Consider the following 27,145-nt stretch of genomic DNA (forward strand, 5'->3'; position numbering starts at 1 on the left):
CCTTGAATTTCTATAAATTCTTTTAGAATATGAAACATTTTATGTATATTTTAAAGTTCATTGATTTATAACTGAATAATCAGTGAAGGTTATTGATTCATACACATTTTTATTCATTGCTTGTTACTTTTAAGCACTCAGTGTTCTTATAATATATGCATATTTTGTCTACATGTCATTTGTTGTTTTTAATGACTCCAGAATACTCCAGAGCATCTGCCTACTGCATTTTTACCTAACCACTCAATGTTTGCTGTATCCAAAAACATTGGCATCCAATAGTTAACCTCATATTCCATCAACCTGATCTAAAGTCAGTGATTCTGGTTAATTCAGCAAGGGAATTTTTTTCTCCAATCTTTCATTTAAGAGTTTTCCACCTGATTTATCAAGACAAATAAATCTTTTACTTTCTAGTAAAGATGCGCTTTGACAAATTAGCATTTTTTGGTTTGAAATCTGATTGCTGGCAACCAGCATGTTTTGATAAAAGTAAGTATCTTTCAAAGACACTAAACAACATAAAACATAGACATCTTAAAAGCTTTGTGGAGGTAGTCAGGCCATGAATGAAATCTAAATAATAACAAGCCAGCTGTGTTTTCAATATCTGTCGGATTATATTTATAAAAACGTAGAAAATGCACAAGATCCCAAAGGTGTTTATTCAAGTTTCTACACTGCAGCATTATTTGATATAATGAAATACAGTAAACAATTTAAATATGTATTAACAGAAGTCTGGTGTCTAACTAAAATATAGGATTTTATGCAACCAAAAAAATGAAGTACTTCTGTAAGTACTGACACATAAACATCTTAAAAATACACTGTTAGCAAAAAAAAAAAAAAAAAGGCACTGAAGAATTTTTTTATATGAACCAGTTTTTGTAAAAAAAAAAAATTAAGGAAATATGCATGTATAGTAACTTGTCTATGTACAGGATTGCGTGTGCTAGAAAATATCCTAAGAGATTCAGACTGCACAGAGGAATAGCAAGATCTAAAGGAAGGAGAAAAAATATTTGTTTACCTTTTAATCTTTATCCTTCAGTACAATTTACATATTTTTATTTATTTACAACCAGTATGTGCTAATTTTATACTGAACTTTTCTAAACATAAAGAAAATAAAATGTGACGGGCAAGCCTGGCTTTTGAGGCAGGTTGGAGGTATGGTTTTACTTACAAATGGGAGTAATGAAGGAGACGGCCTTGTCCTAGAATCATTCAGGAAAGGAAAGGCAGACTTAAAAAAAGGATATGAAGAGCAGGTCACGGAATCAGCCCTATCCCAAGTCGCTTATTAAACGGCAATGTATAATCAAAATAACTAAGTCGTTTCCCTGTTGACATATCACTTGCAAAGTTGTGTATGTGTGTGTGTGTTTGTGTTTTATTGCAAAGAAAAAGAACAAAAAACCAAAAATGTTTTCTTTTAAACAGAAGAAGCAATATTCAGTGAACTGGAGAAGTTAGTGAAAAACTCTTGTGACCACTGATGTTAACAGTAGGTAACTAAAAAAAGAAATCAGTTAGAAATAGTTTTCAATTAGCTAATACAGAACTATGTTTTTTCATTAAAAATAAATTTGAAATAACCAAACATGTTTTTTTAGCTGAAAATTTTGTAAATTCAAATTTAAAATGTATTTTACTATGTAAGAAGCTAATAGCATCTTGATTTTTCATGAAGATTTTTCCTTTGAACTTTTAAAATGCTGTTTGATTGCTTAATGTTTCAAAATGAGTTACAGAAATCACTTTTTAGTTTATCTCCAAATGATCAAACATAAAAAGTTCAATCCATAATTCAACTTGGAGTCTTATGTTAGAACGTGACCGTATTTGAATTTACAGAAACCAGGAAAAACATATATGCAACTTTTAATGAAAATATTTAAAAGGTTAAAATACAGACCCTTCATTCTGCCGTAGGAAGTGCTTTTACTCTTGAGAAATACTAATTGTTATTTTTCCTGAGGCAGGTAGCAGAATGTTGCTTTAAACTTGAGATTTAAACATTTGATTTTGCTACTATATAACCAAAACAGCTGCCCAGTAAAAACCTTTATCTGAAATATCTGGGCACACTCTAACAGAGAATGACAGACTAACAGATAAATATATTAATTATATCCACAGCAAATAAAACAATAACAACAAACCCCCCAAAATTTGGGGAAGTGTTCTCCCATTCCAAGATGCTTTACATTGTTAGATGCAAATAATCTATATTTCATTTTGAGACAATTTTAAATTCTGAAATTTTCACATATAAAAATAAAAATACAGTTACACATTATCTACTAATTTCTCCTGTCACAAGTTTTCTTTGCTCATCAGACTATTTAATAAAATGTGAATTAGGAAAAAAATAGAATATAAAAGACATTCTAGATATTTGCACTCGAATCTTGCTTTCCTGCTGGCTTACCAGTAGCAAAGCATCAAATGAAAGGAAATATTTATGATGTTATACTCCCTCTAGTGGGTACTTTTAAAATGGACAGTTCAGCAACCTCCTGGCAGGCACTGGTGCATTTGAGTTTCAGGATTCTCACCATCCTGAATGGGAAGGGTCTTTCCAGGTTGTCCTGTGATGGAGAAATTCTACAATAAGTAGTTTATGATTTACCTAAGTGTCACTCCCTCAGGAAAGCTGCTATGTCTTAGTTTAACTACTTCTAGGAAATCACCTTTCTAAGAAAGCCAAATTCCACTCTTTGTACCATGAACTTCTGGGGCCTCATGAAGAACCTGGGAACTGCATACACTCTTTCCCATTATGCCAATAACTATGGGATGTTTTAAAAATATCTCAAAATAAGAACAGCTGCCAAAAATGTGAAAATCAGTAACATTAAGAAGCCATTTTAAAATAGATTGTTTCAGGCAGAGGTAACAAAATAAGGCATTATTAATAACCCATGAAATTAGAAACATCAAATGGTTATATTCTTTGCCATTATATATGCCATTGCCCATCACAACCAAAACTGAGTGTTGAATCCGACAATAGTTTATGCGTAGTTTGAGCATAGAAAATATGCCCCAACAATGTTTAATTCAGATTTTAAAATGTTTCTGTCTCTTTCTATGTAACTGTATAATTTCTGTTTCATAGAAGATCTAGAGTAACTTACTATTTTTGCTAGCACACAGCAGCAGAGGAGCCCTGTGTGAAGCCTAAAAGGCCTCAGAGGACTCAGCCCAAAGGATGAAGCAAAACTGTATGTAAAAAACAGCAGGATTTAGTCACAGTAAAGAGACTCAAAATATGCCTGTCTTACCAGATGGTTGCATTTATCTTCTCAGTTTAAAAGGGTTCACACTACCAGGCATAGTGGCTCACACTTGTAATATTAGCACTTTGGGAGGCCCAGGCAGGCAGATCATCTTGAGGCCAAGAGTTCGAGACCAGCCTGGCCAACAAAGAGAAACTCCATCTCTACTAAAAATACAAAAATTAGGTGGGTGTAGTGGTGCACGCCTATAGCCCCAGTGACTCAGGTGGGTGGGGTGGGGTTGGGGGCAGGCTAAGGCTTTAGAATCACTTGAACCCAGGAGGCCAATGTTGCAGTGAGCCAAGATTGTGCCACTACACTCCAGCCTTTAAAACAGATCAAGACTGTCTCAAAAAAATAAAAAATAAAAAATAAAATTAAAAGGTTCATATAGGAGCTTCTGAAAAAAATTAAAAAAGGTACTATCATACAATCTAGCAGCCCCACTTCTGGGTATATATCCAAAGGCAATAAAAACTCCATCTTGAATTATCATCTGTACATCCATGTTCATTACATGTTACTCACAACAGCCAAGATACATAAATAACCTGTGTCCATCAATGAATGAAAGAAAAAAATACGGTATGTGTATACAATGGAATATTATTCATCCTTCAAAAAGAAAGAAATTCTGTCATTTGTGACGCTGTAGATGGACCCAGAAGACATTATACTAAGTGAAATAAGTCAGAAATGGAAAGAAAAATATTGCATCATCTTACTTATATATGGAATTCAAAAAAAAGTTTAACTCACAGAAACAGAGTAGATGAGTAGTAACAAGTGGTTGGGGAGGCATGGGGGACAAGGATAAATTAGTCAAAAGTCAGTCTTGCAGTTGTGAGTACTTCTGGAGGCCTAATGTACACTGTGCTGACTATAGTTTACTAACAATATTGTTACTAATATTACTTTGGCACCAGCATAATATACACTTAATACTTGCTAAGTGAGTAGATCTTAAGTATTCTTACCATACACACAAAAGGAATATTTGTGAGGTGATACAGATGTTAATTACCTTGATTGCTGTAATCATTTCACAGTGTATCTCAAAACATCACATTGCACAGCTTCAATATATACAACTTTTGTCATTTATACCTCAAAGAAGCTGGAAAATAGGATAACAAGGCTATTTTCTCAAATTCTCACCATTATATAGCCTTTGAGCAGAAAAATCTTCCTGTCCCTTTGAGTTGACACAGAATCTACAAATAAGTTGACACTTAAGCCATGCTTATTGTTGATGAAGATGAAGCCCCAGATTGAATGCTTGAGCTTGCCAACATTTACTAATTCCCATTTGTGCCATATGACAATTACTGCTTTTGGATTAACTGCTGCTGAAAAGAGTGTTTCTGTGGGAAGAGAGAGTCAGGAAAGGTATGGAGATCCATGTAATCTAGGACAAGTCTTGTGGTGTATGATGGTGGGGAAATCTTGGCAAGCAGAAGACTATTAACATCGGATGGAAGAGACAGTGTTTTAGACACAGTGGTAGAGACAGCAAAGATACAAACCTGTCAGGGGCCAGCTCAGATCTGCTATGCCACAGAAAAAGAAAGCTTAGCCTGTTTTGAAAGCAAAGTGCTACCTATGCCAGAGAATTATAGGACTTTTCTGCAGTAATTCTGTCTGCCCTAGGTCTCCTCAAAAGCATGACTTCATAAAATCATCGCACAACTGCTGGGGGAGTGGGAGTCATGAGGCCGAGGAGAGGTATCAGGACGGGGACAACGACATGGCAGCAGATTTACTTGTAGGTGAGATCACTTAGGCGCCTATTGATGATTGCACAACTAAACAACAATGTAAGTGCACCAAGCAATCAAAGCAACATTTCTCATGGCGTGGCCTTGGAACAAAACTTTGACATTCATCTGCCGTTTTTATAAACACTTGCAACCCAAAGGCTACTCAGTCTGTATTCCTAGGGGTGGTACCTGATAAGCAACATATTTAACACACCAGCTGATTTTCTATATAGAAAAGCAAGTATTAATATATGAGTTACAGCACCACGGACTTAAACACGGACTTTTCCACACGGTGGGAAGGAATAGTGGTACAGGAAAGTTAGGCTTTAAAATGGCAGCCATCATGAGGGCTGATATTTAAATCTTTACAAATCTGCTAAAAATTGACATCTGAAGACTAATATACCTTTCCTCAATTTCATTTTCCTTCTGTGTGGAAAAATAATTTTACTTCTTTAAATGAACAGATTACATAAGTCAGCTAACATTTAGAGGCCATATTGAAAAATATTTATCTTTAAATTCTAGAACCATCTTAAGCTTAGGGGAAATTACACTCTGAAAAACCCAGAGTAAAACAGACCAGCTAACGCAGCAGCAGCTTTAGATCCTTTAGGTTAAGTGAGAAAATGTGCCAGTAAATGGAAAAAATGGATGTATCCATTTATTACTTCATTCACCCATATACTGAGCAACTACTATGTTTACTACTACTATGTCAATTAACTGCTACAGGAATACCAAGATAAAGAGTAACATTAGCATTTGTTGTGCTTCCAAAAACATAACATGGTGAAAAATTAAAAATGTAACGTTAGAACATTTCAATCCTAGCCTTTATTGTCAGGCTGATACATATTAAGGATTCTAGTTAAATGAAAACATATTAAGGATTCTAGTTAAGTGAAAAAAGAAGCCTTAAAGGACAACCAGGTAGAGTTTAGAGATAGGTTAGAGAGATTAGAGATAGGTTTCAATTATTCACAGGTTTATAACAAAAAGAAAACAGCCAAGAGGCAGTGCCCACACCTGTAAGTCCAGCTCTTTGGGAGGCCAAGGCAAGAGGGTCACTTGATACCAGGATTTAGAGGCCAGCCTGGGGAACACTGTGTAACCCAGCCTCTACAAAAATTTTAAAAATTATTCAAGCATGATGGCATGAGCCTATAGTCCTAGCTGCTCAGGAGGCTGAGGTGGCAGGATCACTTGTGCCCAGTTCGCAGTTACAGTGAGCTATGATGGCACCACTGCACTCCAGACTAGGAGACAGAGTAAAACCCTGTCTCTATTCAAAAATAAACTTTGTTTTTTCTAGATGAAAGATTTATTTACATTTTCATTTTAGAGTATCAGTTTATTGTCCTATTTAGCTGATGGTTTTTAAATGTAGTCACAGTCAGTATCCCTGGATTTCTCTGTGCAAATTTGACATATTTTTAGGAGTGGCCAACTGTGAGATCTATTTCAATGAATTTCTGCATCTGGGGGCTTGACTGTGAATATATTTAACTGCATCATTCCCCACTAGACCACCACATACCTGATACTCAATGTGCTCATCAGTGATACTACACAGACTGCAAAAGGGTCTTACAGTGCCATCATCTCATGGATACATTTTAAAGTATCATTCTCTTAGCAGGTTGCAAGGTGGTTGAATATTCTGTCATTCAAAAGCCACAGAAAGTTCTTCCTAACAAATATCATGCATCTCAGAGAAGAAACAGCCATAATGTGAACAAAGTGATCATAATCAAAACGTACTCTCTATTCTTAAGGTGGTCATATGCAGGGGCCTGGAAATGCTATAAGGGGAGCATTTCCAAATTGAAGAGAACATTCTGCAATGTATTTACATATAAATATTTGACATACATTTAAATCCAACCACCTCTATTTATAAATCCTCAGTATCTTGAAGTCTAAAGTCTCTCAATTAACTCCTACTTACTTCCCCACTACATATCAGTTAACTATGTTTCCTTCTCAATCCCTTCAACCTACTTCATTCTCAAAAATCTATATACTGTGAGTTGGAACCAGGATTTAGGTCTATAACACCAGTGGCTATGGCCTTTCTATCACACTAGAAATACTATGAGCAAAATCACCTCTACTACTTTGATAACATATCCATATGTCATTGTAAACATCTACATAATCTATCCAGAGATGATGGAAATCTTCAGGAAAAAGAAAGCTTATCTTTTGAAACCTCCTCCCTATTAATATTCTGACCACAGGTCTCCTATTAGCCATGGCCTGCCTTCTTGCCATGCTGCAGAAGTACAGTTCTTTAACCACGACCTTCTCTCCCTGCTGTACAGGGGCAGGGAGGGATTAGAAAAATACTTCTCAAGGGAATGAGGAGCACAAGGGAGAGACTGGTAGGAAGTTTGCATGCTTAGTACTATGATTTTACGTCTTGGAAAAAATACTCTCATAAAAACTTCAGAAAGCAAACTTCAAGACTTCTTTGCTGGTGTATTCGTTTTTTATTACTGCTGTAACAAATTACCACAAATCTAGTGGCTTAAAACAACAAAAATTCAATTAAATATCTATCATACTATTTGAAGTATATACCTACTGCACCACTGGGCCATTGTGGAACCAGAGAAAACAACTTAATACCATGTGGGTGCTTGTCTTTCGTATTTTTGATTGTTAATAACTCATTTCTCTTCATTTTCTCCTTGTGCTCAACTAAAAACTTATCAGAGAGGCATTACAAATAATATACAGTGGTCACAAATGTGAAAGGCTACAGAAATCGGGCAGTAACAAATGAAAACGCACGGTAAGCTACTTGCAAGGGGTAGAGGGGCCTGCAAAAAATAAGCGGGCCTGTATTAGTCCATTCCCACACTGCTCTAAGAACTACCTGAGACTGAGTAATTTATAAAGGAAAGAGACTTAATGGACTTACGGTTCAGCAAGGCTGGGGAGGCCTCAGGAAACTAACATTCATGGCGGAAGGCGCAGGATACCTTCTCCACAGGGCGGCAAGAAGTGCTGAGTGAAGGGGGAAGGACCCAGCATAAAAAACCATCAATCTCGTGAGAGCTTATGAGAACAGCCTCGGGGAAACCGCCCCCGTGAGTCAATTGCCTCCACTTGGTCTGTAATTCAATTACCTCCACCTGTTCTCTCCCTTGACATGTGGGGATAATGGGGATTACAATTCAAGATGAGATGTGGGTGGGACAAAAAGCCTGACCCTATCAGTGCCCCTTCTTAAAAGGCTACTCCTGAGGTTGAGACGCAGTGGTTCCTGTCTATGATCCCAGCACTTTGAGAGGCAAAGGTAGGAATATCACTTGAACCCAGGAGTCTGAGACAAGCTTGATGATATGGCAAAATCTTGTCTTTATGAAAAATACCAAAATTAGCCAGGTGTAATGACAGGGCTCCAGTAGTCCCAGAAAACTTGGGAGCCTGAGTTGGGAGGTTCATTTGAGCTCCAGAAGGTTGAGGCGTCAGAGAGCTGAGATCACACCATTGCACTCCAGCCAGGGTGAAAGAGCAGACCCTGTCTCAAAAAAAGAAAAAGGCCCCTCATTGCTAGATAGCTGCATTTTTATGATGAAATGCCCCAATCTGTAAATGTAGGTACCTATTTTGTATTTTTAATACAGATATAACAAACACATCTACGGGCTAAATCCAGCTGGAGGCCTTCTAGTTCTTATAAAGCTAAATGTCAGAAACTCTGTCATTCAACAGAATAATGCTCTTATATGAGACAGAGAAAGGACACAGTCATGAATTAAGAGTTGGACTAACCAGAACTATTGCTTGAGTTAATTTTTTAAGCATTTCTCCATTTTATTTTTCTAATTTTATATTAGTCATAAACTACTATTACTATCAAAATATAAATGAAATCCTTTCAAAAACAATCTTGTTATGAAACAGAGTCAAGATTTTGTGATTATCACAAAATAAGATCATTCTGGTCATTGCTGAGAGCCTGAACCTCATGAGACGTTGATAATAAGCAAATGCTGAGTGCCTTGCTTTAAATGCTAATAAAGCACAAAAGTATATTTCACGACTTTTGTGAAAGAATATCTGAAAACACAGACATATATAACACATATGTATGCATATGTTTAAATGTATACAGATTTTATTTCTCTGCTGAATACATCTCAATGCACAGGCTGAAGTCCAAACACAAAAAACCCATCCTACCACCAGGTGGAGCTTAGTTTCCATTAAAGCAGCAGATCTATAAAGAGGATTTCAACAGCTTGTTTGAATTCTTTGTGTACCTCATGAAAGAATTGAATAAAAAAGGTAAACTTCAAAGGACAGTGTGTGTTTTAAAAGCCTGTCACAAATGCCAGTTACCACAGGCCTTTAGCTAATTTTCATCAGTACTCATTTGATCAGGTGCTAAGTGGCCACTCATGAATGACTTGGCAACTGACTTCCTTCCATTCTGCTCTTTTCCCTTTCTTTGTATAATGTTGAATTCCTACCCATTTAAGTACCTGACTTTAAATAAAAATCACAGATCATCAGTATAACAGAGCCTAAGAGGTAAAACTACCAAAACAAATTGCCTGTATTATGTAAACAATGACTCTAAACATGCATTTGCCATTAGATGAAATGAAATACAGTACAGAAAGCATCTAGCGCAGTGCCTGAAATAAGAATCAGCTGGTAGTAAAAGTGTCTTCCACCATATTCTCAAAGAAGATAACCATTTAATGATTCTCCTACCAAATCAATGTTCTGGCACACATATGAATCCTCATTGTGTGTTCAAACATGGCAGGACCTTGCAGAAGGGCCTGTTGTAAACCAAAACACTGTTTGTTCTTACATTGAGAAAATATGCTACATTTAATTAGTGTATCTCAAGTCAGCATTTTACAGTGTGGATTTGTGAGTTTACAGCCTTTAAATATCAAAATAATAGAAACGTCCGAGAATGTATGCTAGTTAAGCAGGAACAGGAATAAATACTGTAGGAGGCGTGGGAATTGAATCGACAGAGGGTAAGGGTGATGTGTTTCCAGTAAAAGCAAGGCCGTCAGTCAAAGTCCAACAGCAAGAAGGGGATGCGTGAGTGGTGGTCAGGAAGGCAACATGTCTGATCCCGCTGAAGGTGCAAGACTAATGTTGGTCTAAAAGGTAGGACTAGACGGAAAATAGAGAGGTGTAATACATTCAAGAAATATACAGTAAAGGAAAAATGATAGATTTACTTACTGGAGCAAAAGGTAGAGAGTTATTGAAGATTGTAGAACAGGAATGTAAAGTGACGAGAGCATCATCTGTGGAGTTATGAAGGGAAAAAGAAATTGGGGAAACTCATTTAGTATCGATCCTGCCTTTCTACCTTCTGTTATACCTGTCACCAGCATTCCTCTCGATTCAAAGAAAATAAAGAACATATTTACGTCATCGATATGCCATCTTATCTAGTGTTAAAATACTATAAATTCTTTAATAAAATACGACATAAAAATATGTGTGTAAAAAGATAACAGCAGGCTATATCAGGCAGCAACAGCACATTCAAGGGCACAAGGCAAAAAAAGACGGTGTTGATCAGGAAATAGTGACTGGTTTGCTGGAATGTGAAGCATGCAGGGTGTGAGTGGTTTGCAATGAGTGTGTAGATGGAAGTGATGGATGGAGAAGTGAAGAAGCCAACCTAGATTTGAGGGGTACTTCAAAGAAAACTAGGTGGTTGCACAGGTAAGAAGGAAAATACAAAAGGGTCCAAAACTCCAAAAGCAGGAGTATATCCCAACAGTGATCACCAGTAACATCAACAAAGACAAGAATTTGGGGAACAAGTCAAGCTTGGGGGAGAAAACAGTGTGTTTCTAAATGCAAAGATACTCAAATGTAAACATGTTTTTCAGTTGACAAAGATACAGATTTGGAGGTCATACAACACAAACCGGGAGGCAGCATGGTTTTGGGAGGGAAGAGAAAACTGCCCTGAAAAGAGAGCCTTTCATTATCTGCATCTCATTTAATACTCAATATACAGAAGGCAGGACTACTTTGACTATTCACTTATTTTGCCGTTCTTTTTCCTCCCCCTTCTACTGAAACCTGTTAGCCTGGTTTTACAGTTCCTTGACTCAGAGATTTCAGAAGGAAGGTGATATGGTTTGGCTATGTTCCCACCCAAATCGCATCTTGATTTTTAGCTCCCAGAATTCCCACGTCACGGGAGGGACCTTGTGAGAAGTAATTGAATCATGGCAGCTGGTTTTTCCCCTGCTGTTCTGGAGATTGTAAATAAGTCTCACAAGAGCTGATGGTTTCATAAAGGGGAGTTCCCAACAAGCTCTCTTGCCTACCACGATGCTCCTCCTTTGCCTTCTGCCATGGTTGTGAGACCTCCCTAGCCGTGTGGAACTGAAACCATTAAACCTCTTTTTCTTTATAAGTTACCCAGTCTTGGGGAAGTCTTTTAGAGTCGTGAGAACTGACCAACACAGAGGTAAAACAGGAAGAGCCTAAAGTTACAGGTGCTGATGGTTCTGGTGAAAAACACAAAATTCATTAGATTATGCAAATTATCCTCGGCTAAGAGAAAAGAGGCAAGAGCAGGAGAGGGGGTGAAGAGAGGGTGTGAGAGACAGATGGACACTTGGAGGTCAAGAAGAGGACAGTGGGGCCAGGTGCTGTGGTTCATGCCTGTAATCCCAGCACTTTGGCAGATCCTTTGAGGTCAGGAGTTTGAGACTGGACTGACCAACATGGCAAAACCCTGTCTTTACTAAAAATATGAAAAAATTAGCTTGGCATGGTGGTACATGCCTGTAGTCCCAGCTACTTGAGAGGCTGAAGCAGGAGAATCACTTGAACCTGGGAGGCCGAGTTTAAAGTGAGCCAAGATTGCCCCACTGCACTTCAGCCTGGGCAACAAAGTGAGACTTCATCTCAAAAAAAAAAAAAAAAAAAAAGGACAGTGGGACCCGGAAGCCAGAAGTCCAGGGACCTGGGTTGTTTTGATTCCCTGATCTCTGCACCTACAGAAACAGTGGGCCCTTGGGGATCAACAGAGGAGAGGGCCGAGGACTAAAGGGACACTTCCGATGCTTTAAAGCTTCTTAAGACCGAGGGTCTTTATATATCCCTCATGGGCTTTTCTTCTAACCCCACAAGATTGGGACACATTACTTTGTATCTCTTCGAACACAGATTTTAGTTCACAGTTTAAGGTTGACAGTTTCAAGAAGAGAGTGCATCATAAAAGCTCTTGGAGGAAAATCTCCCATTCAAATTACACATTAGTGTATTCGCTGATTTATGTAAATAAAGAGATTAATAATGATAAAGATAAGTAATTTGCATATTTTAAATATGTAACAGGGTTTGAGAATATAAAACAGTGGCTTCTAAGTTGAGTAGTCGTTTGATATTAAGCAACACTTAAAAGTTAGTGAAATGAAAATAAAATTCTCTTTAGGCAACATATATAAGCTTGGGAAGCAGGGACATCATGTATAACCTAATGATTAACCCAAATCTTTTAATATTCATTAAGATTCCCAAACTAGAGCCAAGAATAGTTGATCTATAGTTGCTTCTCCTGGCTATCTTATTATAACATACTGTATTTATGTTTATTTATCTTAAATTCCTGATTTATAGCAGAACTTATAGATATTCCCACTGGGATCCTCAAACTCTTAATTTGTTTACATATTTTGGATTCTTTCCAGATTTATGTGAATAGTAGCTGATCCAAGAAACAAACAAGCGGAAATGTCTTTGAATAACATTCTTTTACCATCGGGTCACACATACATCCATTCAGTAAAACAGGCAACTGAATTCCTGAACTGGGCAGTTCAATAATACATTTTTGAAACTCAGGTGGGATTAAAGAGAATATTCCATTTAAGCAAGAAAAGAAAAAAGAACTATGAACTTAACAAGGTCTTAAAAACACACACAGGATAGGAAAAAAAAATCCTCCAAACTATTGAAGAAAATTAGTAACACAGATTTTATCGTCTATTTCCTCCTTCTCAAAGGGATGTTTTGTTATCCACTTAGACAGAAGAGCTTGCTTTCAACCAAATTAAGAGCTCAGATGTTAAGAATAGAAAAGGAAAAAAATAGAAATAAAAACATGACATACCAATAAACCAACTAATTTCAATTTCAATAGCCTGTTTTATAATGAGGTAGAACAAAGAACATAATGGATAGCTCTCAATGGCAAAGCTCCAGAAAACTCATTCAGTTAATCTTATTAGATGCTTTGCCGAACCTTATCCAAATAACACAATTATTACAATCTGCAGACTAGTGGAAATACTTACAAAATTGGCCACTATCTAGAATCTCAAATCGTGTCTTCAACTTGAGTCAAAACCATCCCTAAGATTGTCTTGTTGAAGCTTTTGCCTCAAGGCTTAACTGCAATTTTGCAAAATGGAAAATAAGTGAAAGCATTGAGGTAAAATTCTGGATGTACATTTAATAAGAGTTTTGAATCCTTAAGAACAGTCCTTCCTACTTCTGATCCATTTCCCTAAAAAACTGTCCAAAGTAGATGGACTATTGTTGGTCCAAAATTATCCTACGTTAGAAATGCTGGAATTCCAGTTTGGCTTCTAGAGTGTCCAGCGATCATGAGTTCTTAATCTCCGCATCTACCTTTTTACAACTGTCACGTCAAAAGGTTGATACAGACCTACCTTGTAGAGATGCTGGAAGGATTAATTAAGGTTAAATTAAAACAAAAAAATGCATTTGACAAGCCAGGCTTCATTAATTCTGCTAAACAGTCCCACAGGTTTTAACAACTGTTCAGATTATTTGGTAGCATCCTAAGTAGAGAATTCATTTGCATAATGCATCTCAGCTGTGAAGTCATTGTTAAACGATTCCAATGTTTCAGATAAGAGAAAAATGACCTGGCTCCACTCTGGCCTCTCACCAAACCGGGCACCATTCACCCCCATGTTTTCCTGCTGACCAAACATTGGCGAACATATGTGATTAAGAGAATCCCAAGACAAGGAAAGACTTCATACTTCCTTTTTCCTAGGCATTTCTCTGAACCTTCCTTTCCCTTTGTAAAGATTAATAGATTTCAACTCTCTTTTCATGTCTTGCTGTGTTGCTGAGGCACAAATGCTACGGCATCTCATGTTCGTCAAGAAAGTGCTTGCTTCCATGTTTTCTTCTTCCACTTTGATTCAAGTGTATCTGATCATTCATTGCCTGAGGAAATCCCAACAACTTTAGAGCTCACAGAGATAGCACTGATAGTAATTTTACGTACATTATCAGTCTTCTTTGTTTCACCAGCACCTACAGATCCAAAGATGTTCTAAAATATGTCTTTTGGGGATGGAGATGGGGAAAGGAAGAGTACTGAAACACTGAAAAGCAATGTGCATTATTCTTTTTATTTCTCTTGTTATTAAAGGAAAAATGGTTTCATCTTTGAGAGTCATTCTTTTAGGACATCTTAAAATCGTATGTTTTTAAATACTGCATAGCATAGTGCTTACAAATATAGGCCCTGGGGCTAAATAGCCAAATTTGAATCTCATTCCTTTCACTTGCTGCTTGGTTGACTCTGAGCATGTTATTCAAAAAGTATGTGCCTTGGTTTTCATATCTTTTAAATGGTTATAGGTGTACTACCTAAGCACATAAAGTTATTATGAAGAATACAGAAGTTACGTGCAAGTAAAATACTAAGAACAGTTTTCGGAACATAGTGATCATTCAGTAAGTTAGCTTTTTTAATTATTATTTTAAATGCCCATATCTTTAACTCAATAAAATTTCATATCCAAGAATGTTTGACCTCTTCTGAAAACTTTTCACAAACATTCAGGTCTTTCTTTTTTAAAAACTGTTGAGTAGGAAATGAGTGATCCTCAGAACCTTCTATACTTTGGTATCATCACTCTAACAATTCTTCTATAAGCATTCTGCTTTAGCAAAATGTGTGTCTCTAGATATGTCCTAGATTTGTGAGGGCAAATATAACTCACATTGCCACAGATTTTCTTTTGTTATCAATTGGTATGCAATACAATGACTGAAAACTCAGTATTGGCAAAAAACTATGAGCATTTATTTGGCTCAAGTATCTGCTGGAGGTCATCCTAACTGGGCTAGGTGGCTCTGCTGATCTCAGCTGGGTCTTTCATCCATTTGTGGGTTAGTTGGAGTCCAGCTGATCTGGGCTCTCAACTTCCTTCTGGAGGCAGCAGGCTAGGCTGGGCTTGTTCTTCTCATGGTTGTGGTGGAAGCTGGAGAGAGCAGAAACATGGAAGGTCTCTGTAGGCCCAGTCTCAGTGGCACACTGCCATTTCTGACCCCCTGTACTGGCCAAAGCAGGTCACATGATGAATATCAAAGTCCTGAAGAAGAATTTCTCCAGTAGAAGGCAATCGGAAGAAAATATTTCTGAGCAATAATTTGACTTATTACAGACATTAGGTCATCAGAATACTTTTCTCTGCTGTGCCCAAGTATAGGTTTTATATCCTTAGCAGCCACTATAATTGCTAAAAAACTTGCTAAAAACTGGGAGAGGCCGGGCGTGGTGGCTCACGCCTGTAATCCCAGCACTTTGGGAGGCCGAGGCGGGTGGATCACGAGGTCAAGAGATCGAGACCATTCTGGTCAACATGGTGAAACCCCGTCTCTACTAAAAATACAAAAAATTAGCTGAGGCAGGAGAATTGCCTGAACCCAGGAGGCAGAGGTTCCGGTGAGCCGAGATCGCGCCATTGCACTCCAGCCTGGGTAACAAGAGCGAAACTCTGTCTCAAAAAAAACAAAACAAAACAAAACAAAACAAAACAAAACAAAACAAAACAAAACAAAAAAAACTAGGAGAGGAGGAGGAAACCTAATTAAGACTTCTGGTTTTATAATCATATGGGGGTGTGTGTGTGTGTGTGTGTGTGTGTGTGTGTGTGAATACACATATAATCTTATATATATATGTGAGTACTATAAAATATATGTATTACATACATATATTTAAACATATATATTTACATACATATATTTAAATATATATTTACAGAATATAGATCTGGACTTCAAATTCTGTCTTTCTACAATATAAAGCATCACAATGTTATATTTTGAGAATATTACACTTAGTTATTCAATTGTGACTGAGTTTGAAAAAACATGTACATAAAAGAAATGAAAATGACATTAGATTTTAAATCAATATTTTATTTACTTATATTTTGTTTTGTAAAAACAAAATATTTAGAATCTTTATAATACTTTTTCAATGTCACCTTAAAAATATGCATATGCTTTTTACAATTTTGAAACTGAGCTTAATAAGAACACATATAAATGCAACTACAATTCCAACCACCACCTACACAGCCCTTTAGTCCACTGATTTTTAAGCCATATTAACAAATCCTGTATAAATTAAAATGCTTCATTATTCTATTTTCAAATTAAACTTTCTAAATAACTTCCATTTTTCTTCTTGCATATGGTTGACATTTTAATTAAGATGTTATGATTTATGCCTCTGTGAATTTGTAGTTTCAACATTAAAACAAAGTGAAATTTACAGATTTTAAGAAAACATTTGGCAGTTTAATTTTAATAAGATGATCACTCTATTTACATGAAGTTGAAATAGTAAGTTAATAAAAATATTTGTTAAATCACTGCAAAATGCTTAAAATAACCAAAACAACGAATCTGAGAGATACAGGGAACTGACTCTTACCTGTAGATGAGTGTACTTGTAATATGTCATCTCAAGTTGAGCACTTTTATGAAAAAAAAAAAAAAGCTTTCACCGAAATGTCATTAATCAAACCACTGCTCACACTGCAATGACTTCCTAAGATGACTAACTTTAATTTGCATTTAACTAGCAATAATTTAGAAAGAAAACCATTTTTCCACAGAATTTCCTGCAAGTAGAAGCACTTTCGGAAACTTTGGTGTATAATCACTATTATTATTTAAGAGATTTTGGAAAATAAAGTGAGAATGGATGGCTTTTACTTAAGTAAATTTACAGATGCAGTGATAGAAGTATAATTGTAAAGTTGCCTCTGGATCTCTTAAACAACAAAATAATTTATCTTTTGGCCAATACTTCTCTTTGTTCCCTTAACTTTAGCTGCAATTTCTTTGTGTTGGGAAGTCGGCTGGAAAGCCAAAAGCTCCAGGACTTTCATCTAGTCCTTGGACATATTTGTCCCACCCTTCTCGTCCATTTCGCCAATGCTCATTCAGCGCCTCTGGCTTGTGTCTCACAACCTCTTTCAGATGTCTTTGCCAGGGGTCACTGTTAGTCAGGAATATGAGCTTAACACTATTTATCAGTTTCCTGGGTTTAAGCCCAGGCTTTTGTTACTATTCAGTCACATGATTTTGGCAAGGTAACTAAGATCCCTGAACTTCAATTTCCTCATCAAAATAGTGAAGGATGTGGAGAGAGAGATACATATATATAAATATATTTAAACACTATGAATTGCTTTGTCAATTACAAAGGACCAAATGCTATTTTTTTCAGGCACCATTTAATATTTTATTAACTAAGTTATACTAAATGTTATCAGTTGACTAGAGTAATGTCATAGTAAGTACTCTGGGATAAATCTCTGTCTGCTAGAAGATTCCTTAAGCTGAAGTCTATGTTAGCCAGCACTCCTAAAATGAGGGTGATTTTGCTGTGCCACAGATATGCCCAGTTTCCTGTATTCTTCTTAAAGGCACTTACCCTCTCTTTAAAGCCTTGATAACATTTCCCCTTCTTCCTTTATAAGCATTTTCAACGTCTTAAACATTTTAACCTGATGACTTCAACAGGAGCATGTTGTGGACTCAGCAGCTGTGGCTTTCACCACACAGCCAACACCTGAACAAGGACACAGATATTCTAACCACTATCCACACACTGCTTACCTATTTCCATCCTCAGAAACTTAAATTAATGGATTTTAAATTTCTTAACCTTTTTAGAGAAAAAAGTGGCAGGCCCAGGAATTTAGGTCCAAGCCTACATTCAAATAACACACTTCATTTAGAAGAATGTAAAACATAAACTCTCCTACTATAAACTTGAAAACTAGAGGGAAACTACCCAACATGTTAAATAAAAATTCCACAAGGCAGATACTGTATAGTGTGTCTTAAGTGAAAATATTTCACTCAATATGGTTTCCACATGCAGCCTAAGCCCTAACTGGTTTTTTAAAAAATGAATGTATGTTGGCTGGGTATGGTGGCTCACACCTGTAATCCCAGCATTTTGGGAGGCCAAAGCAGGAAGATCACTTGAGGTTGGGGGTTCAAGACCAGCCCAGCCAACATGGCGAAAATCTGTCTCTACTAAAAGTACAAAAAAAAAAATCCACCAGGTGTGGTGGCAGATGCCTGTAATCCCTGCTACTCAGCAGGCTGGGGGAGGAGAATCACTTAAACCCCAGAAGCAGAGGTTGTAGTTGAGATGGTGCCACTGTACTCCAGACTAGGTGACAGAAGGAGACTCCATCTCAAAAAATTAAAAATAAATGTATGTATAGAAAAAAAATGTACCTCTAATGAATTAAAGGATACTCATAACTATGAAATTTAAGAGAAAATGCTAATATTTAAGACGTATATATCAATGGAAACTGGAAATAAGAACTTGATTTTAAAAGGTATTAGTATCTGAATCAAAATAATAGCTAATTTAACAGAGTCTCTGTCTTACAGAAGATTGACCGAAATAAGTTGTGAAACTTTCTAGACACTTTTAAGCCCATTCAAAAAAACCAGAGACCCTTTAAAATAATGTAAGTCATAATTATAGTTCACAAACCAAGAATAACATACAATTTAAAAACAGAAAAGCAGGAGGAGATGATATCTCCTTTATGGATCTTGAGTAGTAGGTGGCAAATGTGGAAAACAACAGAAACAAAGGGTTCCATTCCCTGGTATCCCCCTAACCCTTTTTCATTAAAGTGTAGAGATTTTTAACACAAGACAAAAAGACAAAGAAGTGAGAATAATTCTGAAGTTTATCCATTAGCTTCATTATAGTGTGATTAATTAACAGTAAGGATAATAGCTGAAGTTTTCTAAATTCACATTCCTTGAAAGAATAGCTCACCCAGCATTATTTCTATTTGCCCTTTCACATCTTTGTGAAAAGATTCATTTGAAGGCTATTATTTTCCACTTATTTACTATTTTTTCTGGTTCAGGCAATTAATATTTGGTCATACACAAAAGGATTCTTTATTTCATATAGACATTAATACGCTTTTATAATCTAAGCATCACATCCTACAAATTACAGAGAAGATGTAAAAGACAAATGAAACATTCTACCACACACAGTGGGGGTGGGGGTGGGGATAAAGCACAATAAACATACTCAGGTAGATGTTTTAGAAAGTAGGTAATTTTCTGTGGTCTTCATGCTATCAGTAGCTGACCAATGAGACCAGAGTTTCTTTCCTTGATTAATGAAGCAATAACGATAGCACCTTGCCTTAAACTCTCCTGTCGCTTCTGCTCATCCTAAAAGAAAAAATAAAATAATAATATTTTAGGGAAAAATAATATGCCATGCATTAAATTTGATAAAAAACCACTTTTCAAGATCTGCTGCTGTCTAGATTTGGCATTTTAGAAACTCAGACCGTAGCCATTGTCATAGACATGGTTCCTCAAATAAAGAGGAAATACTTTGACAAACACTTTTCATTATGGACCAAAAAATATCTGTTTAAGATACAAGGAAAAACACTGACACAATTTCAAATGCTAACAGAAAGAAAAGATTATTTTCCCTTAATCCAATTTCTGACAACATTTGGCTCTTCGCTGAAGTGTGAGTTTTTCATCAATGATGCAATCCTTTTTTTCATCTTGTTTCTGAGTGTTGTCCAACTTTGTTATGAACTGTTTGTGAGTACTGGTATGGGGTAAAAAACCCTGCCTGCTGTTTTGTGAAGTAAGAAATTTCCAGGAAAATTCAAGAAATGAGTTATTTCACAAGTTGCTAAAAAGTGATTTTGCCTTTGAAATCATATTGCCTATAAGAATCCAATTTAGTATAATTATTTATAAAGAGGAGATGATAATATGAAAGGAATATAGAAACACAGCCAGTATCTTTCAGGTCTCTTTGTTGTGAATTATGCTGTATTTTAAAAGAGGGATGTGGTAACCAATGTCTAAACTCCAGAATCATCCTTAATGCCTTATCCCAACATCCGATATATTACTAAGACCTACTGATCCCTTTCCTAGTGTTTCTTCCATCCATATGCATTGGAATAAGGCATTAAGGATAATGCCTCTCAAACTGCCACTGCCAGAATAGCACCTTCTGCCCTGTATTACTGGAATATTCTCACAGACAGTCTCTCTAAAGTCTTGCCCTGTTATATTCCATTTTCCACAAATAAGTCAAAATACTTATTTTAAAATTAGATTTGAACATCAGTATCCTGCCTAAAATCCTTTGAAGACTACTTTTAAATGTCAGGATAAAGTCCGATCCCTTTACCTGGTAATAAAATGTCTCTTACCTTCCCAGCCTCTTCTTGATATTCCCCTAAAATTACTGAGTTCTCCAAGCCACACAGAACTGCTTAAGATTGTTCAAACAAGCTCTTTTTCTGCGCTTGAATCTCTTTGGACCAGCTAATTCCTTTGCCAGAAAAGCTTTCACATACCCTTTCTAGCTTAGCTGACCCTAATTACTCTTCCTGGTTCAACCTAGGTATTAGAGATTCTTGAAATTTACCCTGACTCCTATCCTCCAGCCCAGTTTGGGTGAAGTGACTATAGGTTTCCACAGCTGTGAATTCCTCTAGCACGTCACATTTTAATAGTCTTTTTTAGTTGACCGTCTATTTTACCAGTTGATACATTTTTTATGTAAAGAATTTTTCATTTTATCTTTGAATATGGAACACTTCGCTCAATGCCTAACACACCCTCCACAAATTGTAACAAATTCAAAGCCAAAGAGGTTCTGACTACAATAGGGATATTAACCTTTCAGTTAAACTCAATTGTTGACACTGACTGCAATTGCTTTCTTTGTTTACTCCTAATTGCATATTTAGCCTAAAGCCTGGCAATAGTACAAAACAAATATATTACTGAAGCCTCATCACAAACACTACCTGTTCCCACCGCCCTGTGTTTGGGTTCTTCAGCTGTGAGAATGATGGTGAGAGGCCATCTCTGCTTAAAGTGCTCTTTCCTATCAGTGTCCCTTATTGTGTGCTAAGGGGTGGGGCTGGAGAAGATCTGCAAGATGCTAAATGTCAGCTACTTCGATTCTTGCAAGTGGGTTTTATACGACATTTTAAAATTGGATTCAAGTGCTGTTAGAGTTTCCAGAATATCAAATACCTAAACCACATCTAAACAAATCATAAAACCATTTATGTTTGGGCTTAAAATATGATTCCTTTATATGAGAGTAGATTTCATCTGTGTCATCACTCATAAACATATAAATATTCTAAAATGGCAAATACAAACCAACTATTGATATGCATTTGTCATGTTTAATAATCAATTAATTACAGTGCTGCAGGGTGTATAATGTACATCTATTCCTAAGTCTCATTTATTAAATTGAGACGTAACACAAATGATGATAATTAAGGTTCCTCTTTCAAAAATAAACAGAACAAGTCTGTCTCTATCACCCTGCTGAAACCAGTTTATACTTGTTATAATGAAGACAGCACAATAACAAATGAAGAAATTAAGGAAAAACTGTTTAAGATCCCAGGGCTAGAAAAAAATCACATTTCTGTATCTTACAATAAATCATCTATGTTCACTTTGACAACTTCATAATGTATATATTTTTAGTTAAGAATTTAAGATGTCCTTTTAAAGATTGATTTACTTCTTCAGTTTTTTACAGGCTTCATTTTGAAAGATTAGAATTGAAGGACAAGAAACTATGTCATTCTACTGAACATTTGTTTTCCCTCTCTGCCTGAACTCATTTGGTCACTCTACCCTTAAGAAACATGGAAATTTCAAAACTGATTAAATAAGATTGTTAGACAGACATATGTTCAGGAAACTATAGTAAGTGAGAAGATTAGATATTCACACAATTCATGGATTTCAAACTCGTATCAAAATTCTGTATCTCTAGAACAGTATTGGTGATGCAGGAAAAAAAAAAAGCAAACCCAATATATATTATAAAAGCACTTCTTGCCTCCAGAAAACATGCAAAAAAATGGTTTTAAGCCTTGAGGAGAGTGGGGGGAAGAGATGCAATACAGGAGATCGTTTTATTATTCACATTCATAAATGTATAAGTATGTTTATGTATATATACAGATATGCACACCCACATACATATACATTTGTGAGTTCCAAATATTATAAACATTTAAAATGTTTACTAAACTCAGGTAAGCAGTCAATACGAAAAGTAAAAAAGCATGTTGATAGTACACACTCTTGAAATTATATGAAAATAGCATTTACGTTCGTGGGCTTCCTCCCAAAAACCTGTACCCTCCAGGCTACTTATGAGAAAGACACAGAAAAGTTCCCGTTGGAGGACATTCTACAACATACCTGACAAGTGCTCCTCAAAACTGTACAGGTCATCAAGAAACAAGAAAATTGTGAGAAACTGTCATAGCCAAGAGGTGCCTGAAAAGAACTAAAAGTGACAACTAAAAATAACGTGGGGTACTGGAACAGAAACACACATGTAGAACTATGGAAATATGACTAAACTATGGACTTCGTTAACAATACATCCATGTTGGTACATAAATTGTAACAAATGTACCATACTAATAATGGGAGAAACTGGGTGCAAGTATATGGAAACTCTCGGCGCATCCTCTCAATTTTTCTATCTATAAACTGAAGCATACCCCTTTTTAAAAGGTATCTTTAATTGATGACCATTTACAAATGCTATGTGCCAGATTACAAAACTTGAGTTACAAAGATAATTTATTTTTGCACATTGGTCCATTTATATATTTCTTGACATACAATATTTCTGTAATAAAGTATGCAGTTGAGAAGTCAGAATGCTGGTATTTACATACAGGTTTGACAGCTTAAGTGATCTTTGCACAAACTGCTGAAGTTGTATAGCTCTCCATTTTTCATCTAAAAATGGGATAACATTTTTGGTGGGAACTTAGGTAAGATATGTAAAGCACTGATACCTAGTAAACATTCAATAATAATAGCAATTAGAATGATTACTTTTAAGATGTAAACTAATCACAGCTATGACAGAGTAGTGTATAACACCCTCTCAGCATATATAACCATTAAGTCTGGAAAAGAGAATATTTCTCTTGAGAGAATATTTTTTGCAAGTCTTGGACAGTAACATATGCATGCTTATAATCCTTAAAAGAAGAACCTCCTAACATTCTCCCCAGCTGTTATGCTGAGAGCATGTTTCCAATCTACAAAGAAGAGAAACAGAACCCAAGGAGACCATAGCAATCTCTGGGTAGAAAAGACATACATAACAATTTAAAGCTGTCAAAGTGGCTTGTGTTTCTGTAGGCAGCGTCCCTGACAGGAAGGAATTGCAGAGAAGTCCTGAAAATCTGCTAAAAATTCCTTCAGTCCTTTGCCAGTTCCTAACTGTGCACATCCAGGGAGAAACTCAACGAGGTCCAGCAGAGTATAACTGCTGGGAACTTGGAGAGCTGAGGAGAGATTTTTGAGGTCCCACAGTGCCAAGGAGCAGGAGGTTGCATTTGAGTTCAGCTAGAATGAAGAGGCCTTGGTGAACACCCATGGCTTTTAGCTGGGATATCTGAAAAGCCATGACTACAGCCTGAGGATAAGGCCAAACTGAACCAGACCTGCCCTAAGAAAGCTTAAAGAACGTCCACAGGATCAAATTAATTCAGCAACACAACTGTTTGCTAGAACAAATTTTATATTCCTTAGAGGATATTAAAATAATCTAGAGCTTTTATGTTTTGTACCCAAAGTGTGGCATCAAATATCACTAGATAAGCCAAGAAGCAGAAAGCAAAAATATAGGGGGGAAAAACACCCAGAATCAAGAGAAAAAATAATTTAAGCAGACCCAGAAATGAGACATATCTTGGAATCAGCATGTGAGGATTTCAAACTAACTATGCATAACACATTAGAAAATAGACCTAGAGATAAAAATATTGATGAAAAATGGAAATTTTCAACATAGAATCTGTAAGAAAGAATTTTACAATTGTAAAATACTTGAAATTAGGAACTGGATTGGTTTTATACTGAATAGGCAGAGCAGAACACAGTATAAGTGATGTGGAAGATAGTAAAAAAAAAAAAAAAAATTGACCTGTAACACAGAGAGAAAAAAATGACAAATTAGTATTATAATCATTTTAATACTTTATGATCATATTACAATTCCATTTTCCTATTTCTACCTTATCTACTGACAACCCCCTTACCACTAGGAAATCTGTTTGGAACATTTAAAAAACCACATATGGGCTATCCTAGCAGCCAAGTCATGTGGGAATATTTGCTTTCATGAAACAAGAATAAGGAAGCATCAACCCCATTCCCAGAAAAGCAATGTGATGTAATGAACCTAAATAAGTATCAGGTGAGAAGGTAGATAATATCATTCTTGCTGGACATAAAAAGATGAGGTAATTCAGAGCATGATAACATTAAATAATGCTGAGATGATTTGTAAAAGTGGAACCAAAAGGTGAGATAAAGAGGCGGCAAAAACTGATGAGTCCAGAATGGACAAGAAATACTTTGGGAACAAAAGATATAACTTATTCTTTTGTGGCATATTGATGTGATAAGATAGGCCTTACAAAGGTATTGCAAGAAAAGCAGGTACCCCAATCCCCAGATTAAAAAGTAAGGAAAGAAAACTACTGAAATTACATTTAGCAGCACTTCATTTACTATCTGTAACTTTGCAAAAAAAAATTTCCAGGACTGGTTTACCTAGATTCCAGCTCAACAGCCATGAAGAACATAAACTATAAAACTGTATACCAAACGTTGATATAGCCACACATAAAAACAAAAAGCATACGCTTGTAAAATTAAAAACAAAAACATAACTAATCCTATATAATGTGTTAAAGTCTGCGTTTTCTCTTAAATCTAAATTATTGTCATAGCTGTTTTGGTTGTTTTATCATCTTGTTCACTTTATAACAGTTTCAATGTTTTTGGAAAAATCTGTGGTCCAGGCTGGAGTGCAGTGGCACAGTCACAGCTTACCATAGCCTTGAAATTCTGGGCTCAAGTGATCCTCCTGTTTCAGGCTCCTGAGTAGCTGGGACTACAAGTATGTGCCACCATGTCTAATATTTTAATTTGTTGTAGGGACATTGTCTCACTATATTGCCCAGGCTGATCTCGCACTCCTAGTCTCAAGCAATCCTTCTACTTCATCCTCCCAAAGTACTGGGCTTTTAAGTGTGAGCTATTACATCCAGTCTCACTCTTTTTTCTTGGTTACAACTATATCATAGCAAAAATAGACACCAGCTAAAAAGGAGAAAAACAGCATACTCTTCAGTAGGCAGCTTTCTTAAAATCCTGGGAGGGAAAATACAAACATGTTAAAAGAAGTTATTTTTGGATGATGGATTTATGACAATTTTTGTTTCTTCTTTCTGCTTTGCTATATTTTCAAAACCTCCACAATGAATACATTTGATTCTCACAGGAAAAGCAAATTATTTTAAAATTTAATTTTAAGACTCTTAAATTCAGGGAGCTAAATTTGATTTGTTGTCATACAAAATCAATAGTACTGAACAGTGTCCAAATTCCTGGAGAACATTTCTCTCTATAAATATTTTCAAAATCTATACAACAAAACCTTTTTTGCTTGAAAATTCAAGGCTTCAGTAAAAGGCCGCTAAATAAATCATATTAGTAATTCACAAAGTCTTAGCTTTCTGCTGATACAGACATTAAGAAAACTATCATAAAATTCTAGCTAAAAGTAGTAACAAAAAATGTGTATTTAATTTTACCCAGCATGTAACAATTGTTCAGAGATCTTAGAGTTTCTTAATAGTTTGATTTTAAGACTATTAGAAGACAAAAAAAAAATAAGCAATATAAAATAGCTATTATTAATTTTCTAAATCATCAAACTAAATTATTTAGGATTAAAATTCACCACGAGTTTTACCTAGAAACTTACATTTATCTATTTCTCTACCACCTATAATTCCACGATTAGGATGAAATAAGCCATATTTGGGTGAAAGATGTAAAAAAGAAGAGCTCTAATTAACCATTATCTTTTAAACAAATAAGGGAATTCTAAATTTAGTCCATAGTAATTAAGTCTTGTCAATAAAATCCCACATGCCAGTCTTTGTGTGTGTGTCTTTTTGCTTTTGAGCTCGTTCTTTTATGATGATTATATTCACTATCTTTAGCAGAGTAGTGAAGTCTTGATGAAACTTTGATGGGACTTCTAAGCCTTTGGCAAACTTGTGGGAAATCAGGAAAAGCAGTAAATTTCTTTATTTTCACAGAATATTGGAAATGACAGTGGCACCTCCGTAATTCATGGCGGCTATTCTTTTACATCCTTCTTCACCCCCCACCTCGAAATTTGAGCAAAGAAACCTTCAGTGAAGTGAATTACTAATACATAGCACCTTGCAAGTGTACAAGAGGTCAATTTTCTATGATGCTCATGTCCTCACAAATTCATACTAACTGTCCCTTTCAATTTTCTCAAAGGATAACTTTGGAAGAAGCTATTTCCAGAGTACTTACACACTACAAACTTTTTTAAAAAGTGTATTTTAAAACATTACATCTTATAATTAAACTACACAAATATCAGTATTTGAATTTTAAAAGTGTAAACAAATTTACAGTAAGCTGTTAGAATCAAATGGATATGGACTTGGTAGGATACCGTTTCAAAGAATAGCAGGAAAAGCTAGAACATAATTGTCCTCTAAATCTTTATGGACAACCTGAAAGGAAATATCTTAGAGATAGCTATCCTCTATACACATCACTTCTAAAAAACACAAGGTACTCTGCTAAAAGGAAAACTATAAAATGTATGCATATGTATTTAGGCTTTAGATGTCT

General features: G+C 35.9%; 1 protein-coding gene across 15 annotated transcripts in view; it reads right to left on the reverse strand.

Moving 5' to 3' along the window:
* The window catches only part of CRPPA (CDP-L-ribitol pyrophosphorylase A), a 653,179-nt gene that overhangs the window by 321,741 nt on the left and 304,293 nt on the right, over positions 1-27,145 (reverse strand). For 5 of the 15 annotated variants that reach the window (XM_074379565.1, XM_074379563.1, XM_074379559.1 and 2 more), the window contains one exon: positions 16,437-19,579. In XM_074379565.1, the coding sequence (XP_074235666.1) occupies positions 19,475-19,579 (105 nt within the window). In that variant the 3' untranslated portion in view covers positions 16,437-19,474. The other 10 variants (XR_012512150.1, XR_012512147.1, XR_012512152.1 and 7 more) reach the window with 10 other exon arrangements.

Source organism: Saimiri boliviensis, chromosome 10 (assembly GCF_048565385.1).
Source record: "Saimiri boliviensis isolate mSaiBol1 chromosome 10, mSaiBol1.pri, whole genome shotgun sequence".
Lineage (NCBI taxonomy): Eukaryota > Metazoa > Chordata > Mammalia > Primates > Cebidae > Saimiri > Saimiri boliviensis.